This window comes from Periophthalmus magnuspinnatus, chromosome 16 (genome assembly GCF_009829125.3).
Source record: "Periophthalmus magnuspinnatus isolate fPerMag1 chromosome 16, fPerMag1.2.pri, whole genome shotgun sequence".
NCBI lineage: Eukaryota > Metazoa > Chordata > Actinopteri > Gobiiformes > Gobiidae > Periophthalmus > Periophthalmus magnuspinnatus.
This window is the reverse complement of record NC_047141.1, coordinates 443,095-465,921: the sequence shown is the minus strand read 5'-3', so window position 1 is coordinate 465,921 and position 22,827 is coordinate 443,095. Positions and strand designations below refer to the sequence as shown.

Here is a 22,827-nt window from a genome sequence, read left to right as displayed (position 1 = left end):
CTGAAGCAGGACTAAACCAGGAGTAAACCAAATCTAAATCAGGACTAAACTAGGACTGAGCTAGAACTAAACCAGGACTAAAACAGAACTAAACCAGGAAAAAATGAAGACTAAAACAGGACTAAAACAGAAGTAAATCAGGACTAAACCAGGACAAAACCAGGACTAAACCAAGACTAACCCAGGATTGAACTAGAACTACACCAGGACTAAATCAGGGATAAACGAGAACTAAACCAAGACTAAACCAGGGCTAAAATAAAACTAAACTAGGACTAAATCAGGGAAAAACCAGAACTAAACCAAGGCTAAACAAGCACTCAACCAGAAGTAAACCAGGACTAAACCAGAACTAAACCAGGATTAAACAGGACTAAACTAGAATTAAGTCAGATCTAAACTACAACAGAACCAGAACAAAACCAGAACAAAACCAGGACTAAAGCAGGACTGAACCAGGACTAAACCAGAACTAAACCAGGACGAAATAATGACTAAACTAGAACAAAACCAGAAATAAATCAAGATTACACTATAACTAAAACCAGGACTAAACCAAAACTAAATCAAAAGTAAAACAAGACAAAAACAGGACTATACCAGAACAAAATCAAGACTAAACCAGGATTAAACTAAAAATAAAACTGGAATAAATCAGGGCTAAACTAGACCTAAACCAGGGCTAAACCAGGACTAAACCAGGACTAAATCAGGACTAAACCAAAACTAAACCAAAACTAAACCAATACTAAACTAAAACTAAATCATGGCTAAACCAGGACTAAGCCAGGACAAAAACAAAGACTAAACCAGGACTAAACTAGAAGTAAACCAGGACTAAACAAGGACTAATCTAGAACTAAACCAGGACTAAAGCAGGACTAAACTAGAACTAAACCAGGACTAAACAAGAACTAAATCAGGACTGAACCAGGTATAAACAAAGACTAAACCAGGACTAAATAAGGACTAAACCAAGATTAAACCGGTACTAAAGAAGAACTAAACGAGGGCTAAACCAGAGCTAATTCAGGACTAAACCAGGACTAAACCCAAGACTAAACGAGGACTAAACTAGAACTAAGCCAGCACTAAACTACAGCTAAACCACTATTACACCAGGACTAAACCAGGACTTAACCAAGAGTAAACCAGGACTAAAAGAGGACTAAACTAGAACTACACCAGGACTAAACCAGAACTAATCCAGGAATAAACCAGGTCTGAACCAAGACTAAACCAGGACTGAACCAGGACTAAACCAGAACTAAACCAGAACAAAACCAGGGCTAAACCAGATCTAAAGAAAGACTAAACCAGGACTGAACCAGGACTAAACTAGAATTAAATCAGGACAAAATCAGGGCTAAACCGGGACTAAACCAGGACTAAACCAGGACTAAACCAGGACGAAACTGGGACTAAACCAAAACTAAACCAGGACTAAAACAGGATTAAAACAGGTCTAAACTAGAAATAAAACGGACTAAACCAGGATTAAACCAAAACAAAACTAGAACTAAACCAGGGTTGAATCAGGACTAAACAAGGACTAAACTAGAACTAAACCAGAACTAAATCAGAACTAAACCAGGACTAAACTAAAACTAAACCAGGACTAAAGCAGGACTAAACCAGAACTAACCCAGGACTAAACCAAAACTAAACCAGGACTACAGTAGAACTAACCAGGACTAAAACAGGACTAAACCAGAACTAAACCAGGCTTAAACCTGGACTAATCTAGAACTAAACCAGAACCAAACCAGCACTAAATGAGAACGAAACCTGAACTAAACCAGGAATAAACCAGGACTAAACCAGAACTAAACCAAGATTAAACTAGAACTAAATCAGGACTAAACCACGACTTAACTAGAGCTAAACCAGGTTTATGCCAGGACTCAAAACCAGGAATGAACCAGGACTAAACCAGGGCTAAATCAGGACTAAACCAGGACTAAACCCAAGACTAAACCAGGAATAAACCAGGACTAAACTAGAACTAAACCAGAACCAGCTCTAGACCTACAACTAAACCACTACAAAATCAGGACTAAACCAGAACTGAACCAAGACTAAACCAGGACTAAACCAGGACTAAACTACGAATATTCTAGAACCAAACCAGGACTAAACCAGGACTAAACCAGGACTGAACTAGCATTAAACCAGAACTAAACCTGGACTAGACCAGGACTCAACCAGGTCCAAACCAGGTCTAAACCAGGACTAAACCAGCACGACACCAGGATTACAGCTCTAAACCATACTCACATCTAAATTTCCCGGTCAGGGCGAGTCGGACTCCCAGAAGTCTCCTCTTCAGGACTCTGTAGATGTTGGACTCAGAGAAAGACCGTCCAGACCTGAGTCCAGTGAAGGCCGAGTCATAGATCTGGTCCAGAGCCAGCTCTAGACCTGGACCCAGAAAGACAGACAGGCACAGGGGATAAAAGCTGTGAAAATCGGATACTAAGCGATACTAAAAGAATAAGACCACATGGGAATATAAAAGAAAGTACTACCATTTAATGTGGAAAATCACAGTATGTTGTCTAAAGAACGAGTGTTTTTATTATCATCGTGGTATCAGAGTCTGTTCCTCAGTATGGAAATTGAGTTTATATGTACTGGGTTTGTGTTTTAGTATCATGACAAGACTACAAAGAACAGACCCAGAGACACAGGGACAGGTAGGGTCACGTGGAGACAGGTGGAGACAGGTGGAGGCAAGTGGAGACAGGGACAAGTGGGACAGGTGGAGACTGGTGCAGATAGGTGAAGACAGGAACAGGTGGAGACAGGGACAGGTGGAGACACTAACAGGTGGGACTGATGGAGACAGGTGCAGACAGGTGCAGACAGGTGGAGACAGTGACAGGTGGGAGAGGTACGACTGGTGGAGACAGATGCAGACAGATCGAGACAGGGACAGGTGGGATTGGTGGAGACAGTGACAGGTGGGACAGTTGGAGACAGGCGGCGACAGGTGCGACAGGTGTGACAGGTGTGACAGGGCAGTACTGACCTGTGTCCTGGAGCTCTCGTCCTCTTTTGTCGGAGCAGAAACAAAACGAGGAAACATCTGGAAAAAAACTCCTGAAACTCGAGAAGCTCTGGAATGCTTCAGGGAATCTGCACAGCAGAAGACCAGTCATCCTCTGCTCCTCTGTACCATCCTCTACACAGAGGAAGAGCAAACATCCTCTGCACCACCTCATTATCCTCAGCACCACCTCATCATTCTCTTCACCACCCACACTTTCCTCTGCAGAAAGAAAGAACTCATCCTATGTATCATCTACACTCTCCTCTGCTCCTTTGACCCCTCCTCTGCACCATCTGACCCTCTTCTCCTCTGTGCCTCCTCTGCTCCTTCCCTGCTCTTTCTCTGGCCCTCTCCTTTGCTCCTCCTCTGTGTCTCCTTCTCACCTGTTGAAGGCGTAGGTCAGGTCCATTTCTTTTCCGTTGGTGGAGTTGATTAATTTACATTGAACGGGCAGAAACTCTCCGTCCTCTGAGCACTGAGGAGACGAACGAGGAGATGAGGTGTGCAGGAGCCCACGAGAGAGGACGAGACAGGGACCGGGACCTGCCAAACACGACAGGTGAGTGTCCCTGGCCACACATGTACAGGTGAAGTGTCTCAGGTATGCACATGTATCTCACATGTTTGGGGACGTCCCCTTTGTCTCGTTCCATAGATTTCCATCCCGTCTCTGTCCACGCACCAGCACTGCCTCCTGCTGGAGTCACACTGCACTGTCTCATAGTGTCCCGAAGATGAGCAGCGCAGAGACGACTGCCGTTGACATGGAGTCCCACCTCCGACACAGGTGACAGGTGAGACAGGTGACAGGTAAGACAGGTCACATGTGAGACAGGTGACAGGTGAGACAGGTGCACATGTGGCTGCCGCTCTGCTCAGGGTATCTGTGTCTATGTCTAAGTCTATTTATTTATTAAAAACTGAGTAAGGTGGGTCTAATGTAGACGTCAGATCAGGAGCCACAATTTTTCAATAGAAACTGAATTGGAGCCAGAATTGTACCCATGCTTACCTCCTGTTTGGAACGCAGTGGCTAACAGGTAGGCTATGTCCATTTATATATAGAGTCTATGTGTCAGATCCATACCAATGACATAATCATTGTTAAAGTTGCACGGTGTAACTTTTCTAGAGTCTGCCATGTGTTTGTTTGTTGTGTTCGTGGAAATCTGCTTTACTTTAACACAATCTGACCAAGAAGTGACGTACCTGAAGTACAACAGGTGAGCTCATCTGTGCTGTTAAGCAAATCCCTCTCAAATAACATTACAGTCACAAGGTAGCTAGCATTAGCCAACAGTTTTTCAGTTAGCTACTCTCACAGGAACATGAACGCTCGTATTGATCACAGGCTTCTGAAAATGTGCTTGTCAGTGTTTGCTAATGTGTGCATTGTGTCTTCATGGTAATTGTAGAACATTCCACCATAGACATACATGTAGAACATCCCAGCATGATGTCACTGCAAAGTCTCAAAAGTGTCAGAAAACATTTGAGTGAACTCTAAGGCTAGTGTTTAGCATCTTAAAAACTCCATTGGTTTAATATTAGGCTCACTGAACATTGTATGCGGTGTGACGTCACAATCTCGACCTCTATAGCATGAAAAACTCCACCCAAAAAGTTACACAGTGCAGCTTTAAATCTCCTGTATATCTGTTTACAACTTGTGTGGACTCCTGGGATATGTCCAATTTCTGTTGCATCATTTAGAAAAAAGTTAGCATGAAATGTTTGTGAAGAGTAGAGCTCTAGACTCACAGTGAGGAGCAGAGTTGCTGGTTCGAGTTCCGTTCAGCTCATGTCCCTCGGTGTCCACACACCAACACTGCCCCTCGGCACACTGCACCGGGCTGTGGGAGAATAGCCGCCTGTCAGACACCTGCCACACGTGTCACACCTCTTCGACAGGTTTCTAACAGGTCCGACAGGTGTCTGACCTTGTACAGGCTTCTACTACTAACTGTGATGAGGGTTCGAAAAGGGCCTGGGAGAGATCACTAGATTATTAAAATATGCATGTATGACATAAGCTATTTATCTATTATCTTGTTTTATTGCATGTACCATTTTCCTTCTGTTCTTTAACTGTGCGGTGCAATACTGGAATTTCCCCACTGTGGGACTAATAAAGGCATATCTTATCTTATCTAAAACCTCTTCAGGCATGTTTTTGATGAGGGGACATTATAACATGGGAGAAATTGCAGATTTTGAATACCCCTTCTTTAAAGAGTAACTGTCGGGGAGTAACATGATTTATAATTTTGGTGAATGTGAAGGACAAAACCTTAAATATGTCACAAAATATGGTATTTTCAAACCAAATGAGCGAAACAAAATCATATCTGACGGAGCTGCAAGAAAAACAAATATTCAAATCATTTCATATTGTTAAATAAAGCTCAAGTCACTTTAGACTTACTCAGATGGGAAGAAGTACAACTTTTACTCAACTAACAGTACTGTTACACTGTACTATATATTACTCAAGTAAGAGTACTGTTACACTACAATATATTACTCAAGTCAGAATCAGAATTGTCATCTTCTGTGAACACAGTTCACAAACTAGGAACTTGCTGTGGTGATAAAGTGCAACATAAAAACTCACTGAATAAATACAAATACAAATAAGGGCAAGTAAGAGTACTGATACACTGTACAATATATTACGCATGTAAGAGTACTGTTACACTGTACAATATATTACGCATGTAAGAGTACTGTTACACTGTACAATATATTACTCAAGTAAGAGTACTGTTACATTGTACAGTATATTACTCAAGTAAGAGTACTGTTACATTGTACAGTATATTACTTGATTAGTAGTAAAAGCATTTGGTCTGAGGTTTGACCCTGTGGTGAGAGGGCGCAGACTGTGCCGTACCTGAAGTGTCTGTCCACGGTGCACTGAAGTCCAGGTCTAGAACCGGACTCTCTCAGTCTCTCACAGGGACTCAGAGTGTCCTCCAACTGGTACTCTGCAGAACACAGAGCCGGGTCAGAACCAGGACCAGACCAGGACTTGGCCAGGTCTAAACCAAGACTGAACCAGATCTAAACCAGGACCAAATCAGGTCTAAACTGGGACTGAACGAGGACTAAACAAGACTAAACTATTGTGAAATCAGGAAAGCCGGCTAAAGCAGGACTAAACCAGGACTAAACCAGAACTAAACAAGGACTAAACTAAAGCTAAATCAGGGCTAAATCAGGACTAAACTATAACTAAACCAGGAATAAACCAGCATTTAAACTAAGCCAGGACTAAACCAGAACTATATCAGGACTAAATTAGGGCTAAAGCAGGATTAAACGAGACCTAAACAGAGACTAAACTACAGCTAAACCAGGAGCAAACCGAGTCCAAACTATGACTAACGCAGGACTGAACCAGGACAAAACCAGGAGTCAGACTAAAGCAGGACTAAACCGAGTCTTACCGGAGGGTCTGGCCCACAGAGGAGCCGCGCAGAGGCTGAGCAGGAACCAGGTGAAGGCCTTGGTCCGGTCCATGGCTCTGGTCGGGATCTGGATCTTGATGAAGTCCTGGTCTAGACCTGGACTCTTTATAAAGGCCCCAGAGTGCTGAGTCACACTGAGTCCACAAGGTTCTCATGGTCCAGCGGGTCAGAACAGAGGGCCCTCCACGCTGCGCTGTGATTGGACAAGCTCAGAAGGGCCCTCAACACTGCGCTGTGATTGGACAAGCTCAGGAGGGCCCTTGAATGTTGTGTTTGGATTGGCTGAAAGGAGAATACAGTTATTGTACTTTTCCAGAGTAAACCACAAACTCAGGGAAATAAAAACTTTAGAGACTGTTCTGTGCAAAATCAAAGCATTTACATTTAACCTCAAAGCTGTACTGTGGAACTTTTCTGGCGGGACCACAGCCACCTTCTTGTCTCCATGGAGATCCTATTCAATTCACTCTACAAGATCGATGAGTTAACAAATGGAAACTGACACTCAGGCCCAGTTACACATCAGATCCGTGGAGAGGTGAGCATGCTAACATCACGTTTTTCAAGTTTTTGTGTAATAAAAACACGTACAGATCTAAACCAGGACTAAACCAGGACTAAACTAGAAATAAACCATGTCAAAACCAGAGCTAAAGAAATACTGTATCATGACTAAATTAAGACTAAACCAGGACTAAACAGGACTGAACCAGAGCTAAACCAGGACTGGACTAGGGTTAAACCAGGACTAAACCAGGACTAAACCAGCACTAACCTGGGACTAAACCAGGACTAAACCAGCACTAACCTGGGACTAAACCAGGACTAAACCAGCACTAAACGGGACTAAATAAGGAATAACATAGAAATTAATCAGGACTAAACAAGGAGCCCTCGAAGGTTCCCAACTTTTTTTTTTTTTCAAACCTCAGTATTTCTGTCTGAGTGAGGTCATGTGACATTTCCCAGAGGATCATGGAACCAGTCAAATCTGAAAATGCCACCATGACTTTGATCTCATATGTTCAAGTCAAAGGCTGGAACAGCTCAAAAGTCTGACAAAAAAATATAAAGAGCTGCTGTCACTCTCACTGCTCAGCGCTCACAGGTTAGCGCATGGCATCTGAGCGCATGGCATCGAATTCAGATTTACTTTACCCACAGTTAAAGCTTAAGGCAGTTTATTGCTGAAACAGTTCAATAAAGTAAAAATTATGAATGCATTTAAATATAAAATGTTTATGTGAATATTTTGAGCTCTATGAGGAATAGAGCTCATTTTGCTCAGGGCAGATTCTGATCCTTGCAGTTCTCTGGCCGTCCAGGAAGGTAAGGGTGGTTATGGCTGTGTCTATCTACATGTACAGTCTATGACATGTACATACACCAACCTGTGTGTGTGTGTGTATGTATATATATATAAATATATATATATATATATATATATATATATATATATATATATATATATATATATATATATATATATATATATATATATATATATATATATATATATATATATACGAATAATAGTTAAAAAAGAAAAGTGTAATTGTCTGGTCCTCAGTGACCAGTTTCATGCCCTGATGACCTATGACCTTTGGTTGGTCACACCTGCATCTGTACTTTAATCTTCAGTGAGTTGAACTGTCTTCCTCTTCCTCATGGCTGCTGTGATTCTCTTCTTCAATCAGCTGCGAAGAGCCTTTGCTTTACTAGAGCCTCTGACCTAAAATGGCCACTGTGAAAATGACCTTGACAGCTCTGTCTTTATTTATGCTTTGACACTTAAACAAATATTTTAAACAATATGAACCAACTTTGCGTAGGCCAGTGGAGGTGTAGTTGTGTGAGATGCAGCTGTTTTGACCACTGATGTCTGTGTCCTCCTCAGTCGTCCAGGTATGATCCATAGTAAAAGAAAAACATATTCTGTAACTGGACAAAAAGTTATAGGAGTGAAGAGGTTTGGTCACTCATCCTCATCATCACTCAGCCGCTTCTTCAGTTCTGGTCAGACTGATGGACATTGCCTTGTACCTGCCTGAAGGGAGGAGCCAACTACACTGACACACCTGTTTGCTTACAGTTTCTGTTTGTGGGCTAGGTAGATACAGTAGTGAGCTACACTATATATGAATTGTACCTGAGTCACACTTAGTATTTATGTATTTATTTGATTGGGACAATGGATGTTAATGAACAAACCTAAATGTACCTGATTATAGCCCAAGGATCATTTCTATCCGTTGTACCAAGCCTGTAAATGAGGCTAATTGCTCTGACCTCCCCACCTTCAAAAAAGAACTCAAAACTCACCTGTTCAAAATTGCTTTTAATGTTTGATTTTATGTTGTAAATTTTGCGATATTTTATTCTTGTATGTATTGTGAAGTGACTTTGAGTATCTTGAAAAGCGCTATATAAATAAAATGTATTATTATTATTATTTAATCCATCCTGTTCAAATTGTTCCATATATAAGTTAAATAAAAGGCCATAAAAGGAGAGACCAGTGAGCCCATGGCACAGCTGTGGATTTGCCTGTAGAAGTTGCCTTTTAATAGGAATGGGGGCCTTAGGCCTCATCAGCCTCCTATTTATAACTCCATCCTCTAACAAAGAAAACAATAGTACCAGCCAGTACGCTAATAGGTGTGAGAGGGGCTTAAACCATTATGCTAAATATGACTCAGGCACAGATCACACTTAGTGTAGCTCAAACAGAAAAGACCCTCAAACAGAAACTGTAAACCGTTGTCAGGTTGTTTTCACACACGTTAGTGGCTCTGTGGACCAACCTCAATGCGCACTAGATTTAGTTCTGTTTACTCTACTTTTTGGTCGATCTTGTTTACATACACCGTGCATCATTCACCCCAAACACCATGAGCCACGTGAGTCCATCAGCTGAACAGAGAACTTCATTCTATGACAATGTGCTTCAAGGGGCAGAGCCCGTGAATACGCACGCACACACTTTGCCTATAGCGCTCGCCTTTTCTTTCACCTGTGGCTAAATGTACCGTGAGGACCGTACGTGCAGGTGATGGAGAAGAAAAAGCTTTTTGATCGACAAACACTTTTACTGTCTCAGTGGACTGTGTAGGTCGGAACGAGATCAGTCGTGTCTACACCGCACTCGCCCCGCTCCAGAGTGCAGGTGGAGTCCAGACCTCCTGTTGGAGCGGCCGTTTACTGCGCTCCAGACTTCGACTGTTGGATTCACACTGGCCCGAGCACCTCTCTCAGAGCAAATGCTCTTTTCCGTGGGCCTGACGAGTGTAGTCTGAAAACAAGATTGGCTCCAGTGTAGTTAGCTCCGCCCTTCAGACCAGGGCCGGCCCTGGCCATAATGAACTCACCCAAGGGTGGTGGAGCGAGTCCATTTAAGACCTTATATACTGAACAGGCTAGTTTAAATTTTCTAAAATTCGCAAAACTTAAAATATTATATTTCTGAAGTATGAGACAATGATGAAAAGATAAACATTTTCTATGAAATATTTTTAAAGCTTTTTAAAAAAGTGATTCTATTGCTTTTATCGTTGTCATGCTTGTCAATGACCAGTTAGTACTGCAGCATTCAATGTGAGATAAAATCATGCTGTGGAGAAACATTTTAGCTGCATTTTCTGACAATGATGGTCTAATTTGCCTAAAATCGTGAATATTAAAATTAATAATTTTAATATTAATTAATTAATTAATTTTTTATATGTTTTTACAGGTTTTTTTAAACGATATAATCTGGTCCAAGGTAACACCAAGATATTTGAATTCATGTACAAACGAGGCTTAGCCAGCCCTGCTTCAGACAGATATAAGGCAGTGTCCACCAGTAGTCTGACCAGAACTGAAGAAGCCTCTCTGATGAGCAGCCAAACGTTTTCACTCCTACAACTTTTAGTTCAGTGGACAGAATACATTTTTCTTTTACCAATTACCTCTGATGCTTATGTTTACACAGCTACCACAGGGGGGCAGTCACGGGACTCACAATCTTTACCTTCAGACAAAAACAACCAGGGCAGTTTCGTGCTGATTTCTATTGGTGTCCATGTGATCTTATCCATCTTTGTCACGTTTATAATGTGAATCTGTTGTTTTGTCTCATTCAAAACGTACTAATGCGGGAAAACATGTTTCCAGCTTGAATCATTGAATTATGCAGCGAAATGTTCATGGTTTTCTTCAGGTGCACCTTTAAGGAAAAATGTTTTTAAAACCTAACAAATAAACACAAGTATATAAAGTGTGCACATGTGAGAGTAGCTGTGGAACTGTGGAACATATCATCTCCATGGAGACACCCAGATGGCCCAGAAAACACAGTGCAGCTTTTGACCAAGTGTTCAGTTCACAGAGTTCACAGATTTGATTTCATTCAGATTCTGATCAGAAAACGAGAAAAGTATTTTAATACAAAACATGATTGTCCAATAACAGAACAGCCATCATTTCAAATCATCTGCCATAAAATAGATTTTTTAGTACAAACTTTAAGGCACAAATTTATCGCCACAGAATAACACAGTCACTGGTTCAAATCTGGTATAAAACATGACATTTGATAATGAACATTAAAATGACTGAACTGCAGTCCTTCATTTTTGGGCATAAAACAGAAAAGTTGAACCTGATACAGCAAAAATAAAAAGAAGAGGCACTAATATAAAAGTCTTGGTTTAGTACTGGATTAGTCCTGGATTAGTCCTGGTTTAGTCCTGGTTTAGTCCTGGTTTAGTCCTGGTTTGGTACAGGTTCGGTACAGGTTCGGTACAGGTTCGGTACAGGTCTGGTCCTGGCACTGAAATCTGGACCAGATAAATCCATTGATAAAGAATTTTTTAAAACAATCTTACAGACCCAAGCCCACAGCTGAGTCCAGATCAGGTATAGACCAGAGTCCAGACCCAGTTCTGACCTGGTCTACGCTCCGTTCTCATTGAGTTTCTCTGCCTCGGCGGGATTGTTGGATCCAGTGGCCGGGTTTTCCTGGTTCTGGGCGTATTTGAATGGAAGTCCGTGAGTCCGGTAGAACAAGACCAGGTCCAAAAGAAAGGACAGAGATGCCAGGAATCCAAAGGCCTGAAATAGACAACTGGATTAGTCCCAGATTAGTCCTAGCATAGTCCCTGCACAGTCCAGGCCCAGTCCTGGTCTAAACTCTGTCTATAGGAAAGAAGAGATGTGCACTGCAGTTCTTTGGAGCTCCCAGTTGTTTCTTATTTAGCATTTAGCAGCACACTAACATTTCAGGCTGAAGCCTGGCTTCAGACATGTCGCATGAGCTCTTAACACCTGCAGAGTGGATGTCTTCTTCCTTTAGTACCATTTCTGGGTCTTTGGACCCAGCATGCAGTTGTAATCTGTTTTTATCAGATGTGCATGTCTCTACCAGTACTAAACCCATCCCAAATCCGATTTAGTCCCAGTCTTGGTCTAGTCACAGGCTAGTCACAGGCTAGTCACAGGCTATTCACAAGCTATTCACAGGCTATTCACAGGCTATTCACAGGCTATTCACAGGCTATTCACATGCTAGTCACATGCTAATCACATGCTAGTCACATGCTAGTCACATGTTAGTCACATGTTAGTCACAGGCTAGTCACAGGCTAGTCACAGGCTAGTCACAGGCTAGTCACAGGCTAGTCACAGGCTAGTCACAGTCCCGGGCTAAACCCGGGCTAAACCTTGGCTAAAGTTTAGGTCCGACCCAGGCCTTACCACGGCGCTCCTCTCGAGGGCGGAGCCGCTGTTACTAGCGCTGAAGATGATCGAGGCGAGGAAAAAGAAGACAAAGATGATCACAGTGTACATGAAGTCCTGAAAGAGACAACAGCCAATCAGAGGGCAGCTGAGCTATGGCCCAGATGCCCTCCCACACTCCTGTGTCAATGTGTGTGAGATGCCCTCCCTGTGTATGAGACGTCCTTCCCATCTGTGAGACGTCCTGACAGTGTGTGAGATGTCCTTCCTGTATGTCAGATGCCTTCCGTGTGTGTGAGATGCCCTCCCCATGTGTCAGATGCCCTACCAGCATGCTCCAGCAGTTCATGCCGACCCTCCGGTGCACTGGAGTGGAGAGGAGCCCAAGGAGGAGCACTGTGAAGAGGAACGCGGTACAGCTCACAAACTCAAAGAAGTACAATGCGTTACACGCCACGCACGAAGATACGAACTCCTCTTGAAGGAACGCGACCACAGAGAAGAGCTGAGGAGAGAGAGCCAGGGCTGAGCCAGGGCTGAGCCAGGGCTGAGCCAGGGCTGAGCCAGGGCTGAGCCAGGGCTGAGCCAGGGCTGAGCCAGGGCTGAGCCAGGGCTGAGCCAGGGCTGAGCCAGGGCTGAGCCAGGGCTGAGCCAGGGCTGAGCCAGGGCTGAGCCAGGGCTGAGCCAGGGCTGAGCCAGGGCTGAGCCAGGGCTGAGCCAGGGCTGAGCCAGGGCTGAGCCAGGGCTGAGCCAGGGCTGAGCCAGGGCTGAGCCAGGGCTGAGCCAGGGCTGAGCCAGGGCTGAGCCAGGGCTGAGCCAGGGCTGAGCCAGGGCTGAGCCAGGGCTGAGCCAGGGCTGAGCCAGGGCTGAGCCAGGGCTGAGCCAGGGCTGAGCCAGGATTAAAGAAGGACTAAAAGAAGGACTAAAAAAAGGACTAAAAAAGGACTATTTGTCAGCTCATAAGCTTTGGCTTCGTCTATCACATGGTACACATAGAATTCCCTAATGTGATGTCAGGATTTTCAACCAGGAAATGTAATTTTAAATTTAAAAAAGAGAAAAACTGGAACAACTTAATGCTGTTAACTGTGTTTAACTGAACTGGGTAGCCCAGTGTGTTGTGATCTGGCCACTGCTCAGCCCAAGACAGGAGGGGGCACTTTGTCTCTGTGGAGGAGAGCACAGTGCACTAGAACACTGAGCACTGTCTCTGCTCTCACACATCTCAAATCTGCATTAGACTTTAGTGTGTTGTTGCTCTTTGTATTTACAGTGCAGTTCTGATCTTAAAAACTCTGTAAGCCTTCAACAATACAAAAACAAAAAGACCTGGAAGACTTTGGAGCAGTTTGACACATCTGAAGCACTTTCCAAATGATTGATAAAATGTGCATTAGGAATGAAGGTGGGTCTACTTGGAGACCAATCCTCCTTCCCCAAACAATTACATAACAAAAAATACTCACACACTGGAAAGAACAAAACAATAAACCACGGCTGAACCTTCAAACCCAAACATACACAGTGGAAACATTCAGAGCACTTTAAAGGGCCTATATTATACAAAACTGACTCTTATGAGCTTTAAGCCATGTTATAATGCTGTTAGTAGTAGTTGGTGTTGTTGTGTTTTGTTTCATTCACACATGTTTGAGTAATACTTTATTATTAATCTGTCTATATCTTCAAAGCTAAAAATGTTCTGTTCCACCTTATGATGTCATGAAATGGTAGTTTTCAAGTTAACAGCTCCTTTAACCTTTATTTCAGTAGAGACTGGCAATTCCAGGGCTGAAATGATCCAAATGATTCTAGTGGATTCACAGTGGAGCACTTCCTGTATTACTACATGACATCACAAGGTGGAACAGAGTGTTTTCTGTTCCAGAGAAGAACTCAGCCTAAATATGCAGGGTTTGTGTTAAACGTGTGAATGAAACAAAACATAAACCAGGTCTGTTTGTGATGAGGAAACAACATTAGAACAGATCAGAAAATAGAAAATTGGATTTGGTTCTTTGTGCTAATCCTCTCTGGGCTGGTCCCGGGATCTCAGGGGGATCCGGACTCTTGGGAGGATCCGGACTCTTGGGAGGATCCGGACTCTTGGGAGGATCCGGACTCTTGGGAGGATCCGGACTCTTGGGAGGATCCGGACTCTTGGGAGGATCCGGACTCAAGTCCAAGGGAAGCGGAGGTTTTGCAACACAAAGTTTTTGCTGAGGCTGAAATTTCACTTCTCAGTTTAGAAACGGTCACAAAACAACATGATGAAACAGGCCAGAACTAAACCAGGACTCCAACCAGGACTCCAACCTGGACTCCAGCCAGGACTCCAGCCAGGACTCCAGCCAGGACTCCAGCCAGGACTCCAGCCAGGACTCCAGCCAGGACTCCAGCCAGGACTCCAGCCAGGACTCCAGCCAGGACTCCAGCCAGGACTCCAGCCAGGACTCCAACCTGGACTCCAACCTGGACTCCAGCCAGGACTCCAACCTGGACTCCAACCTGGACTCCAACCTGGACTCCAACCTGGACTCCAACCTGGACTCCAACCTGGACTCCAACCTGGACTCCAACCTGGACTCCAACCTGGACTCCAACCTGGACTCCAACCTGGACTCCAACCTGGACTCCAACCAGGACTCCAGCCAGGACTCCAGCCAGGACTCCAGCCAGGACTCCAGCCAGGACTCCAGCCAGGACTCCAGCCAGGACTCCAGCCAGGACTCCAGCCAGGACTCCAGCCAGGACTCCAGCCAGGACTCTAGTCAGGACTCTAGTCAGGACTCTAGTCAGGACTCCAGCCAGGACTCCAGCCAGGACTCCAGCCAGAGTTGAAAAATGCATTTGTGTTTTTAAAAAAAAAAGTTAGTATCAGTATGGAACTTTCTAGAGGTGGCACATCTCCTGCATGATTCCATGAGGAAAAAAAAGTTAAAACCAAAATCTGGAACATTCTCAATGGTGTTAGAAGAGTTTTATGCCACATTGTGTAATATTATGCACCATGCACACTTCCTGTTTGGAACGTGGTGGCTAGCAGTTAGCTATGTCCATTTATATATACAGTCTACGGTCCTGATACATAAGTGAAAGTACAAAACGCGTTACACAGGCAGTTTATGCACTATTCGGGCATTTTTCAAATGTTTCTGTGCTCTGATGAGATTCAAACATCACAGTTGAATAATTAACTGCTATGGCACATTAAGTGTTTTGTTTATTGCAGCTCAGTAAAGCTTAGAATCAATTGGATAATTTCAGCCCTGGAATTGCCAGTCTCTACTAAACTAAAGGTAAAAGGAGCTGTTAACTTGAAAACTATCACTACATGACATCACAAGGTGGAACAGAGCATTTTGAGCTTTGAAGATGTAGAGAGACTAAAAATGGTTACTCCAACATATGTGAAAGAAACAAAACACAACTCCAGGTGTGTTTTGGGAAGGTAACAGCATTAGAACATGACTTAAAGCTCACAGGAGTCTGTTTTGTGTAATATAGAACCTTTAACAATAATATATATTGCACAAAAAATATTCTATGCAGTAAAGGTAAGAGTGTATTAGAATCAAATTCAGAAATTTGACTCCATTTCTCCTCTTACTATTGCAGAATTGGAAAAACAAAGACAAACCAAGATTAGAAAAATAGAAATTGCTAATGAAATATTGCTTAAAGGGGTATTTGACTTCTACAGGGTATTAAAGAGGGGGTATTTACTTCGATGGGGTATTAAAGAGGGGGTATTTATGTCTATGGGGTATTAAAGAGGGGGTATTTGCTTCTATGGGGTATTAAAGAGGGGGTATTTACTTCTATGGGGTATTAAAGAGGGGTTATTTGACTTCGATGGGGTATTAACTGTAACACATAACAAATTTAGATCACCATGTTTCTTTTTATTGTTGAAAATGCTATTCGCCAAAAACTATTAATGCTTTATAAGTTTCACTTTCGTTTTTGACACTCCGAGTCCCCCCTTTCTTTGCTCTCCATGCTAAGTAACAAAGATCAGCACAATTTACATAAGAAACACATTTTTCTGACACTTTAAACATGGTTTCAATAAAATAAAGGTTCTAATATTTTTATTTGTCAGATATAATCTCGGTGTACACTAGAGCAGTATTGGCCCAGTGTACTACATGGTTGCTAGGTAAGAATTATATAAGTCAAATTTTCAAACCAGGACTCACCACTTCAAGTAGTTTGACGCAGAACCTTTTCAAGTCCAGAATGTCAGTTGGGACCAGGAAGCACTTGTCTTTGGGATTAGGAGCCGTGGTCGGGGCATAAACGGTGTCGGCCATTTTGGCTCTGTCAAAATAAGAGTCCACCAGCGCTCTGCCAAAATAAAAGAGCACACAGTCCCAAAGAGTTGAAAAATGCATTTGTGTTTTTTTAAAAAAAAGTTAGTATCAGTATGGAACTTTCTAGAGGTGGCACATGTCCTGCATGATTCCATGGAAAAAAAAAGTTAAAACCAAAATCTGGAACATTCTCAATGGTGTTAGAAGAGTTTTATGCCACATTGTGTAATATTATAGCCAAAGGAACAACATTTCCATGAAAACAAGCAGGAGGAGGCCCTCCTCTAGGTCAAATAAGAATCAGGTTTGTGGAGATGTGAGCCCGCTCACAGCAAGGCCACAGTTTTTTCTACATGTGTTTATAACAGAAAAACAACCAAAATTTTATGGCTAAAAATGTACATAGTGTGACTTTAAATTTAAAAATAGGCACAGAAAAACTGTTAGGATTCAACAGTCACAGTGAGTAACTCAGTAACTACTGCTATGACTACTATTACTACTGCCACTTCTATCCCTAACCCCACTGCTACTGCTAATGCTGCTACTACTACTACTGCTGCTGCTACTGCTACTATCATCAGTACTACTATACCATCAGTACTACTATACCATCAGTACTACTACTACTACTACTACCACCAGTACTACTGCTACTGCTGCTACTGCTTCATGAGTATTTTCTTTAGACCAGATACAACTTATGTACACAGTCAGTGTGTTCAGTGTGAGGATTTACTATTACCAATGTCACTACTTTTACTGCTGCTGCTGATGAATGACATGTGTAGAAGACACAGCTCTAGACCTGTGACTGTACAGAGTGTTGCACAGGCAGAGACTCAGTCTGTCCTGATAGACCACAGCTCCAAATGAAGCTCATCAAGGCTAGCAGTTATAGGGGCGCATTTGGAGCAAAGTTATTAATGCTCATATCTTTGTTCATATCTTGATTTACGGACACAATAGTGAAATAGAGTGTGTTTTTAACATTTTAAGACCAAAATGATGAGTCTGACAGCAACAGTTACAGAGAGAGGCCACATTTTTTACAAAGAAAGTGAATTGGAGCCAGAGTTGATGGAGCTGCAACAGGCCCATGCACACTTCCTGTTTGGAACGTGGTGGCTAGCAGTTAGCTATGTCCATTTATATATACAGTCTACGGACCTGATACATAAGTGAAAGTACAAAACGCGTTACACAGGCAGTTTATGCACTATTCGGGCATTTTTCAAATGTTTCTGTGCTCTGATGAGATTCAAACTTCACAGTTGAATAATTAACTGCTATGGCACATTAAGTGTTTTGTTTATTGCAGCTCAGTAAAGGCTAGAATCAATTGGATAATTTCAGCCCTGGAATTGCCAGTCTCTACTAAACTAAAGGTAAAAGGAGCTGTTAACTTGAAAACTATCACTACATGACATCACAAGGTGGAACAGAGCATTTTGAGCTTTGAAGATGTAGAGAGACTAAAAATGGTTACTCCAACATATGTGAATGAAACAAAACACAACTCCAGGTGTGTTTTGGGAAGGTAACAGCATTAGAACATGACTTAAAGCTCACAGGAGTCCATTTTGTGTAATATAGAACCTTTAACAATAATTTATATTGCACAAAAAAATATTCTGTGCAGTAAAGGTAAGAGTGTATTAGGATCAAATTCAGAAGTTTGACTCCATTTCTCCTCTTACTATTGCAGAATTGGAAAAACAAAGACAAACCAAGATTAGAAAAATAGAAATTGCTAATGAAATATTGCTTAAAGAGGTATTTGACTTCTACAGGGTATTAAAGAGGGGGTATTTACTTCTATGAGGTATTAAAGAGGGGGTATTTATGTCTATGGGGTATTAAAGAGGGGGTATTTACTTCTATGGGGTATTAAAGAGGGGTTATTTGACTTCGATGGGGTATTAACTGTAACACATAACAAATTTAGATAACCATGTTTCTTTTTATTGTTGAAAATGCTATTCGCCAAAAACTATTAATGCTTTATAAGTTTCACTTTCGTTTTTGACACTCCGAGTCCCCCCTTTCTTTGCTCTCCATGCTAAGTAACAAAGTTCAGCACAATTTACATAAGAAACACATTTTTCTGACACTTTAAACATGGTTTCAATAAAATAAAGGTTCTAATATTTGTATTTGTCAGATATAATCTCGGTGTACATTAGAGCAGTATTGGCCCAGTGTACTACATGGTTGCTAGGTAAGAATTATATAAGTCAAATTTTATATCTAAAAAAATGGCCAAACTGGATTGTTTTTTTTAAATCTTTAATTTAATAATCTTAACTGCGTTTTTGTATAAAAGTAGTCTACCCTGTCAGAGGCACTTTAAAATCCTTAACCCGACCCCTAACCTCTAGCTGGAGTATCATAGGACTAGAGTATGAGATTTTACCTAAGATAGCCAACGTGAACCAAAAGTACCACCAAAACTTATAACCAGCCTATACCCTAACCTACACTACTTACCCCTAAGTAACCCCCTAATCCAACCTGCCAAACCTGTCCCCCTAAGGTGACCAGACATCCCTATTGACCCGAGACAGTTGTGAGCACTGTGCTCAACTGTGTTTTATACAATACATGTCCCTGATGTCCCCATTTGTCCCCATTATTGACCAGTTTGATCTAAATCAAACTTAAACCAGAAATAAATCAGACCTAAACCAAGACTATTTCAGGTGTAAACAAGGAATAAACCAGGAATAAACCAGGGATAAACCAGGGATAAACCAGCTTGCTTCTGACTAATTTGATATGCCCAACAGTAAAAGGGTGTATATTGTCATTTGTTTAGACAAAAATACAGAAAACTATGCTTGAAAATGAGCATACTAAATATCACTCGCTCTTTTCAGTTTTATTTATACTAACCATCCCACCCCAAAAAAACCTACCTATACCTAACAAACCCTACTTAATCTATCCATACTCTACCCCAGCCCCGTGACCCCTGACCTCAGCACAGTGGAACAGGCGCGCGTGGGGCGCACAGGCGCACTGATGATACTGGGGTTTGGGTTTTAGATTGGGACAAAGCGGGTTAAACTGGGACAAAACTCACGGATAAGCCCCGAACTCACCCAGAACTAAACCCGGACTAAGCCTGGACCTAAGACAGGACTAAACCATGACTAAAACAAAATGAACTAGTGGTGCCATGTTTAGTGATGTTTAATCCATCACACACAAAAAAACAAAAAAACAAACAAACTCCTGTGTAGCTTTAAAAGTGGATTTAAAACAGAACTAAACCAGGACTAATCCAGGTCTAAACCAGGACTAAACCAGGACCTAAACTGGGACTAAAGCAGGTTTAAAATAAGCACCAAATGGATACGTGTTTAATCCATCACTAAACGTGGCACCATTTCGAAATCCATTCTAGCTTGAAAAGTGGACTTAAATAAGAACCAAACCTGGTCTAAACCTGGTCTAACGCGGGTCTATTCCACTTTCATGACCTCCTCCAGGTCCACGACACTGACAGGAGACACAGCACGTAAAGACACTTTTTGTGGACTTTCCATGGCCTCCGGAGACGCCTTTGGTCCAGGGGAGCAGCGCTCAGACGAAGCCGGGACTAAATGTCCCTTTGGGGCTGGACTCACCTGGTCCGGCTCGGTGAGAAGTTGGGTCTTGCTCTGTTCGTGCCCAGTGAAGTCTGTGCACTTTTGCCGTGTTTATGGCGTGTTTCTGCGGCTAAACTTCCGCGTCCGCTTCAATTTGCGTCAAATTGTGCACAAAACCGCAGATAGCTGCTTCCGCCTTGTTCATCACGATAAAAGCACAAAGTCTTATTTTGAAAAGTTGGTACACTTTAGTTCATGTTGGTGAGCAACCGGCAAAAACGACAATGAGTTTTGTAAACACAGACGTTTCTCATAACAGTATACTTGGTGTATAACTGTATACTCGGTGTAGAACTGTATATTCGGCATATAACCATATACTGGGTGTATAGCTGTATACTTGGTGTATCACTGTGTACGTGGTGTATACAGTGTTGGGAATAACGGAGTTACATTATGACGGCGTTACTAACTGCGTTACTTTTTCACTAACGGAGTAATGTAACTAATTACTTTTCCCAGCGTCCTAACGCCGTTACCGTTACTGACGGTGATAAAATGTGGCGCGTTACTTTTAATTCAGTTCACTCTTCTCTTCATCAGAGTCTCTCAGCCGAGGAGCTGCACCGCGGCTCGGGGTGAGATAAAAGGCTTGTTTGAGATGAGGCGGGCGCAGATACTATCGCCGTCGATCGGTGCGCGGTGCATGCCGGTTAGTTTTGTGTCCAAGATGCCACCGACTTGCGCTGACATAACCTATGCGCCGGTAACGGGAAGTTTTTGAGCAAGGCGAGCGCAGCAGCTCTCCACCGCCAGCGGCCGCCTGCATGGACTACAAACGCTTAATGCATGATGGGAAATGATGTCCTGTCCACACATGCATCGACAGCTGATTGGATGGATATATAGATAAATAAAGGAATAGATACGTGTTAGAGGGATTTTGTGAATCTTTTAATGAATGTTAAAGAGTTGGATAAAGTTCAGTTTATGTTGAAATGAGAGTGATTAATATTTGAATACTGGGCAGAGAATTATAGTGTGTGGCCAGGTTTTGTCTTATTTTACATGGTTTACATTTGAATGCCTTAGTTTTGCAATACATTGCAATGATTTTTTTCAGTATTATAATGAAGAAAATATATATATTTTTTATTTATTTATTTATTTATTTATTTATTTATTTATTTATTTATTTATTTATTTATTTATTTATTTATTTATTTATTTATTTATTTATTTATTTATTTATTTATTTATTTATAGCGGACAGTGCATGTTGACCAACAATAACTGTTTAACATGCCAGAATTAGCCAAGAGGCTAGTTTTCATCTGTTGTCCGTTGCCATGATGTACAGATGGCTCCTTGCAAATTTAAATAATTTACAGAGGACACAGAATAAAATAAAAATAAATGTACATTTACAGGTGTGGTAAAAAGGTAGAAAAGCATTAAGTCTTGAGCAGTGAATCATAGCAAAGACAAGCGAAGTGAATCATAGCGAAGACAAATGAAATAATTAAAACAGACAGGTTATTAAAAACAGCATGCAATTAATAACAGTAAAAGATTATGTTAAAAAGCACAAGAAAATAAACAAAGGGCCAATAAAAAGATTTGTTGAAGCAGAATTACAGAGGCGCACATGCAAAGGGACATTTGAAGTACAGTTGTCTGAAATTGCGTGACATGTTGATTCGAATAACATTTTTTATATATTTTTTATTTTTGATACATTCTATAATTTACTTGTAAACAAATACAATATAGTTACTTTGCCTAGTAACTAGTTACTTCTCCCAAAAAGTAACTGAGTTACTAACTCAGTTACTTTTTGGGAGAAGTAACTTGTAACTATAACTAATTACATTTTTGAAGTAAGATGCCCAACACTGGGTGTATAGCTATATACTTGGTGTATAGCTGGATACTTGGTGTATCACTGTGGTTATAAATCGCTGTATAACTGTATATTTGGTGTTTAGCTGTAGACTTGGTGTATAGCTGTATGCTCAGTGTACAGCTCTATGTTTGGTGTGTAACTGTATATCTTGGGGCATAGCTAAATACTTGGTGTATAACTTTATACTTGGTGTACAACTGTATACTTGGTGTATAGCTGTATACTTTGTGTATAACTGTATACTTGGTGTATCACTGTGTACTTGGTGTATAGCTGTATACTTAGTGTATAACTGGATACTTGGTGTGAAACTGTGGGTATAAATCGGTATATAAGTGTATACTTGGTGTTTAGCTGTATAATTAGTGTATATTTGTATAGTCAGCCTATAACTGTATACTTGGTGTATAACTGTATACTTGGTGTGTAACTGTAGGTGTATGTTGGTGTATAGTGTATACTTCGTGTGTATTTGATGGGTAACTCTATGCATGATTTTTAACTGTATACTTGGTGTATAGCTGTATTCTTGCAGTAAAACTGTATAGTCGGTGTATAACTGTATACTCGGTGTATAGTTGTATACTTGGTGTATAGCTGTCATCTTTGTGTATAACTGGGTAAAAATAGGTGTATAACAGTATACTTTGTGTATAACTGTATACTTGGTGTGTAACTATGTACTTCGTGTATAGCTGTATATTTGTGCATTACTGTTTACCCGGTTTATAACTGTGGGAATAAATCGATAACTGCATATTTGGTGTTAAAC

General features: G+C 41.6%; 3 protein-coding genes across 3 annotated transcripts in view; 1 reads left to right on the top strand and 2 right to left on the bottom strand.

The window, feature by feature from the left end:
• Positions 1 to 6,584, bottom strand: part of tg (thyroglobulin) — a 40,253-nt gene extending 33,669 nt beyond the window's left edge. Inside the window, exons 1-7 of the mRNA XM_055227631.1 lie at positions 6,502 to 6,584; positions 5,946 to 6,039; positions 4,814 to 4,905; positions 3,673 to 3,828; positions 3,436 to 3,595; positions 3,032 to 3,138; positions 2,278 to 2,421 (exon numbers count right to left, since the gene is read on the bottom strand). Coding sequence (XP_055083606.1) covers positions 2,278 to 2,421; positions 3,032 to 3,138; positions 3,436 to 3,595; positions 3,673 to 3,828; positions 4,814 to 4,905; positions 5,946 to 6,039; positions 6,502 to 6,574 — 826 coding nt within the window. The 5' untranslated portion in view covers positions 6,575 to 6,584. The remainder of the gene's footprint in view (positions 1 to 2,277; positions 2,422 to 3,031; positions 3,139 to 3,435; positions 3,596 to 3,672; positions 3,829 to 4,813; positions 4,906 to 5,945; positions 6,040 to 6,501) is intronic.
• mat2b (methionine adenosyltransferase 2 non-catalytic beta subunit) overlaps positions 1 to 22,827 on the top strand; it is a 220,739-nt gene that overhangs the window by 166,641 nt on the left and 31,271 nt on the right. The gene's annotated exons all lie outside the window — the stretch shown is intronic.
• Positions 10,920 to 20,321, bottom strand: cmtm6 (CKLF-like MARVEL transmembrane domain containing 6). The gene is made up of 5 exons (XM_033981292.2): positions 20,189 to 20,321; positions 16,443 to 16,590; positions 12,569 to 12,745; positions 12,259 to 12,357; positions 10,920 to 11,616 (listed from the first exon to the last, which is right to left on the bottom strand). Exons 2-5 carry the CDS (start codon positions 16,554 to 16,556, stop codon positions 11,458 to 11,460), a joined length of 549 nt encoding a protein of 182 aa, XP_033837183.1. The 5' UTR covers positions 16,557 to 16,590; positions 20,189 to 20,321; the 3' UTR covers positions 10,920 to 11,457.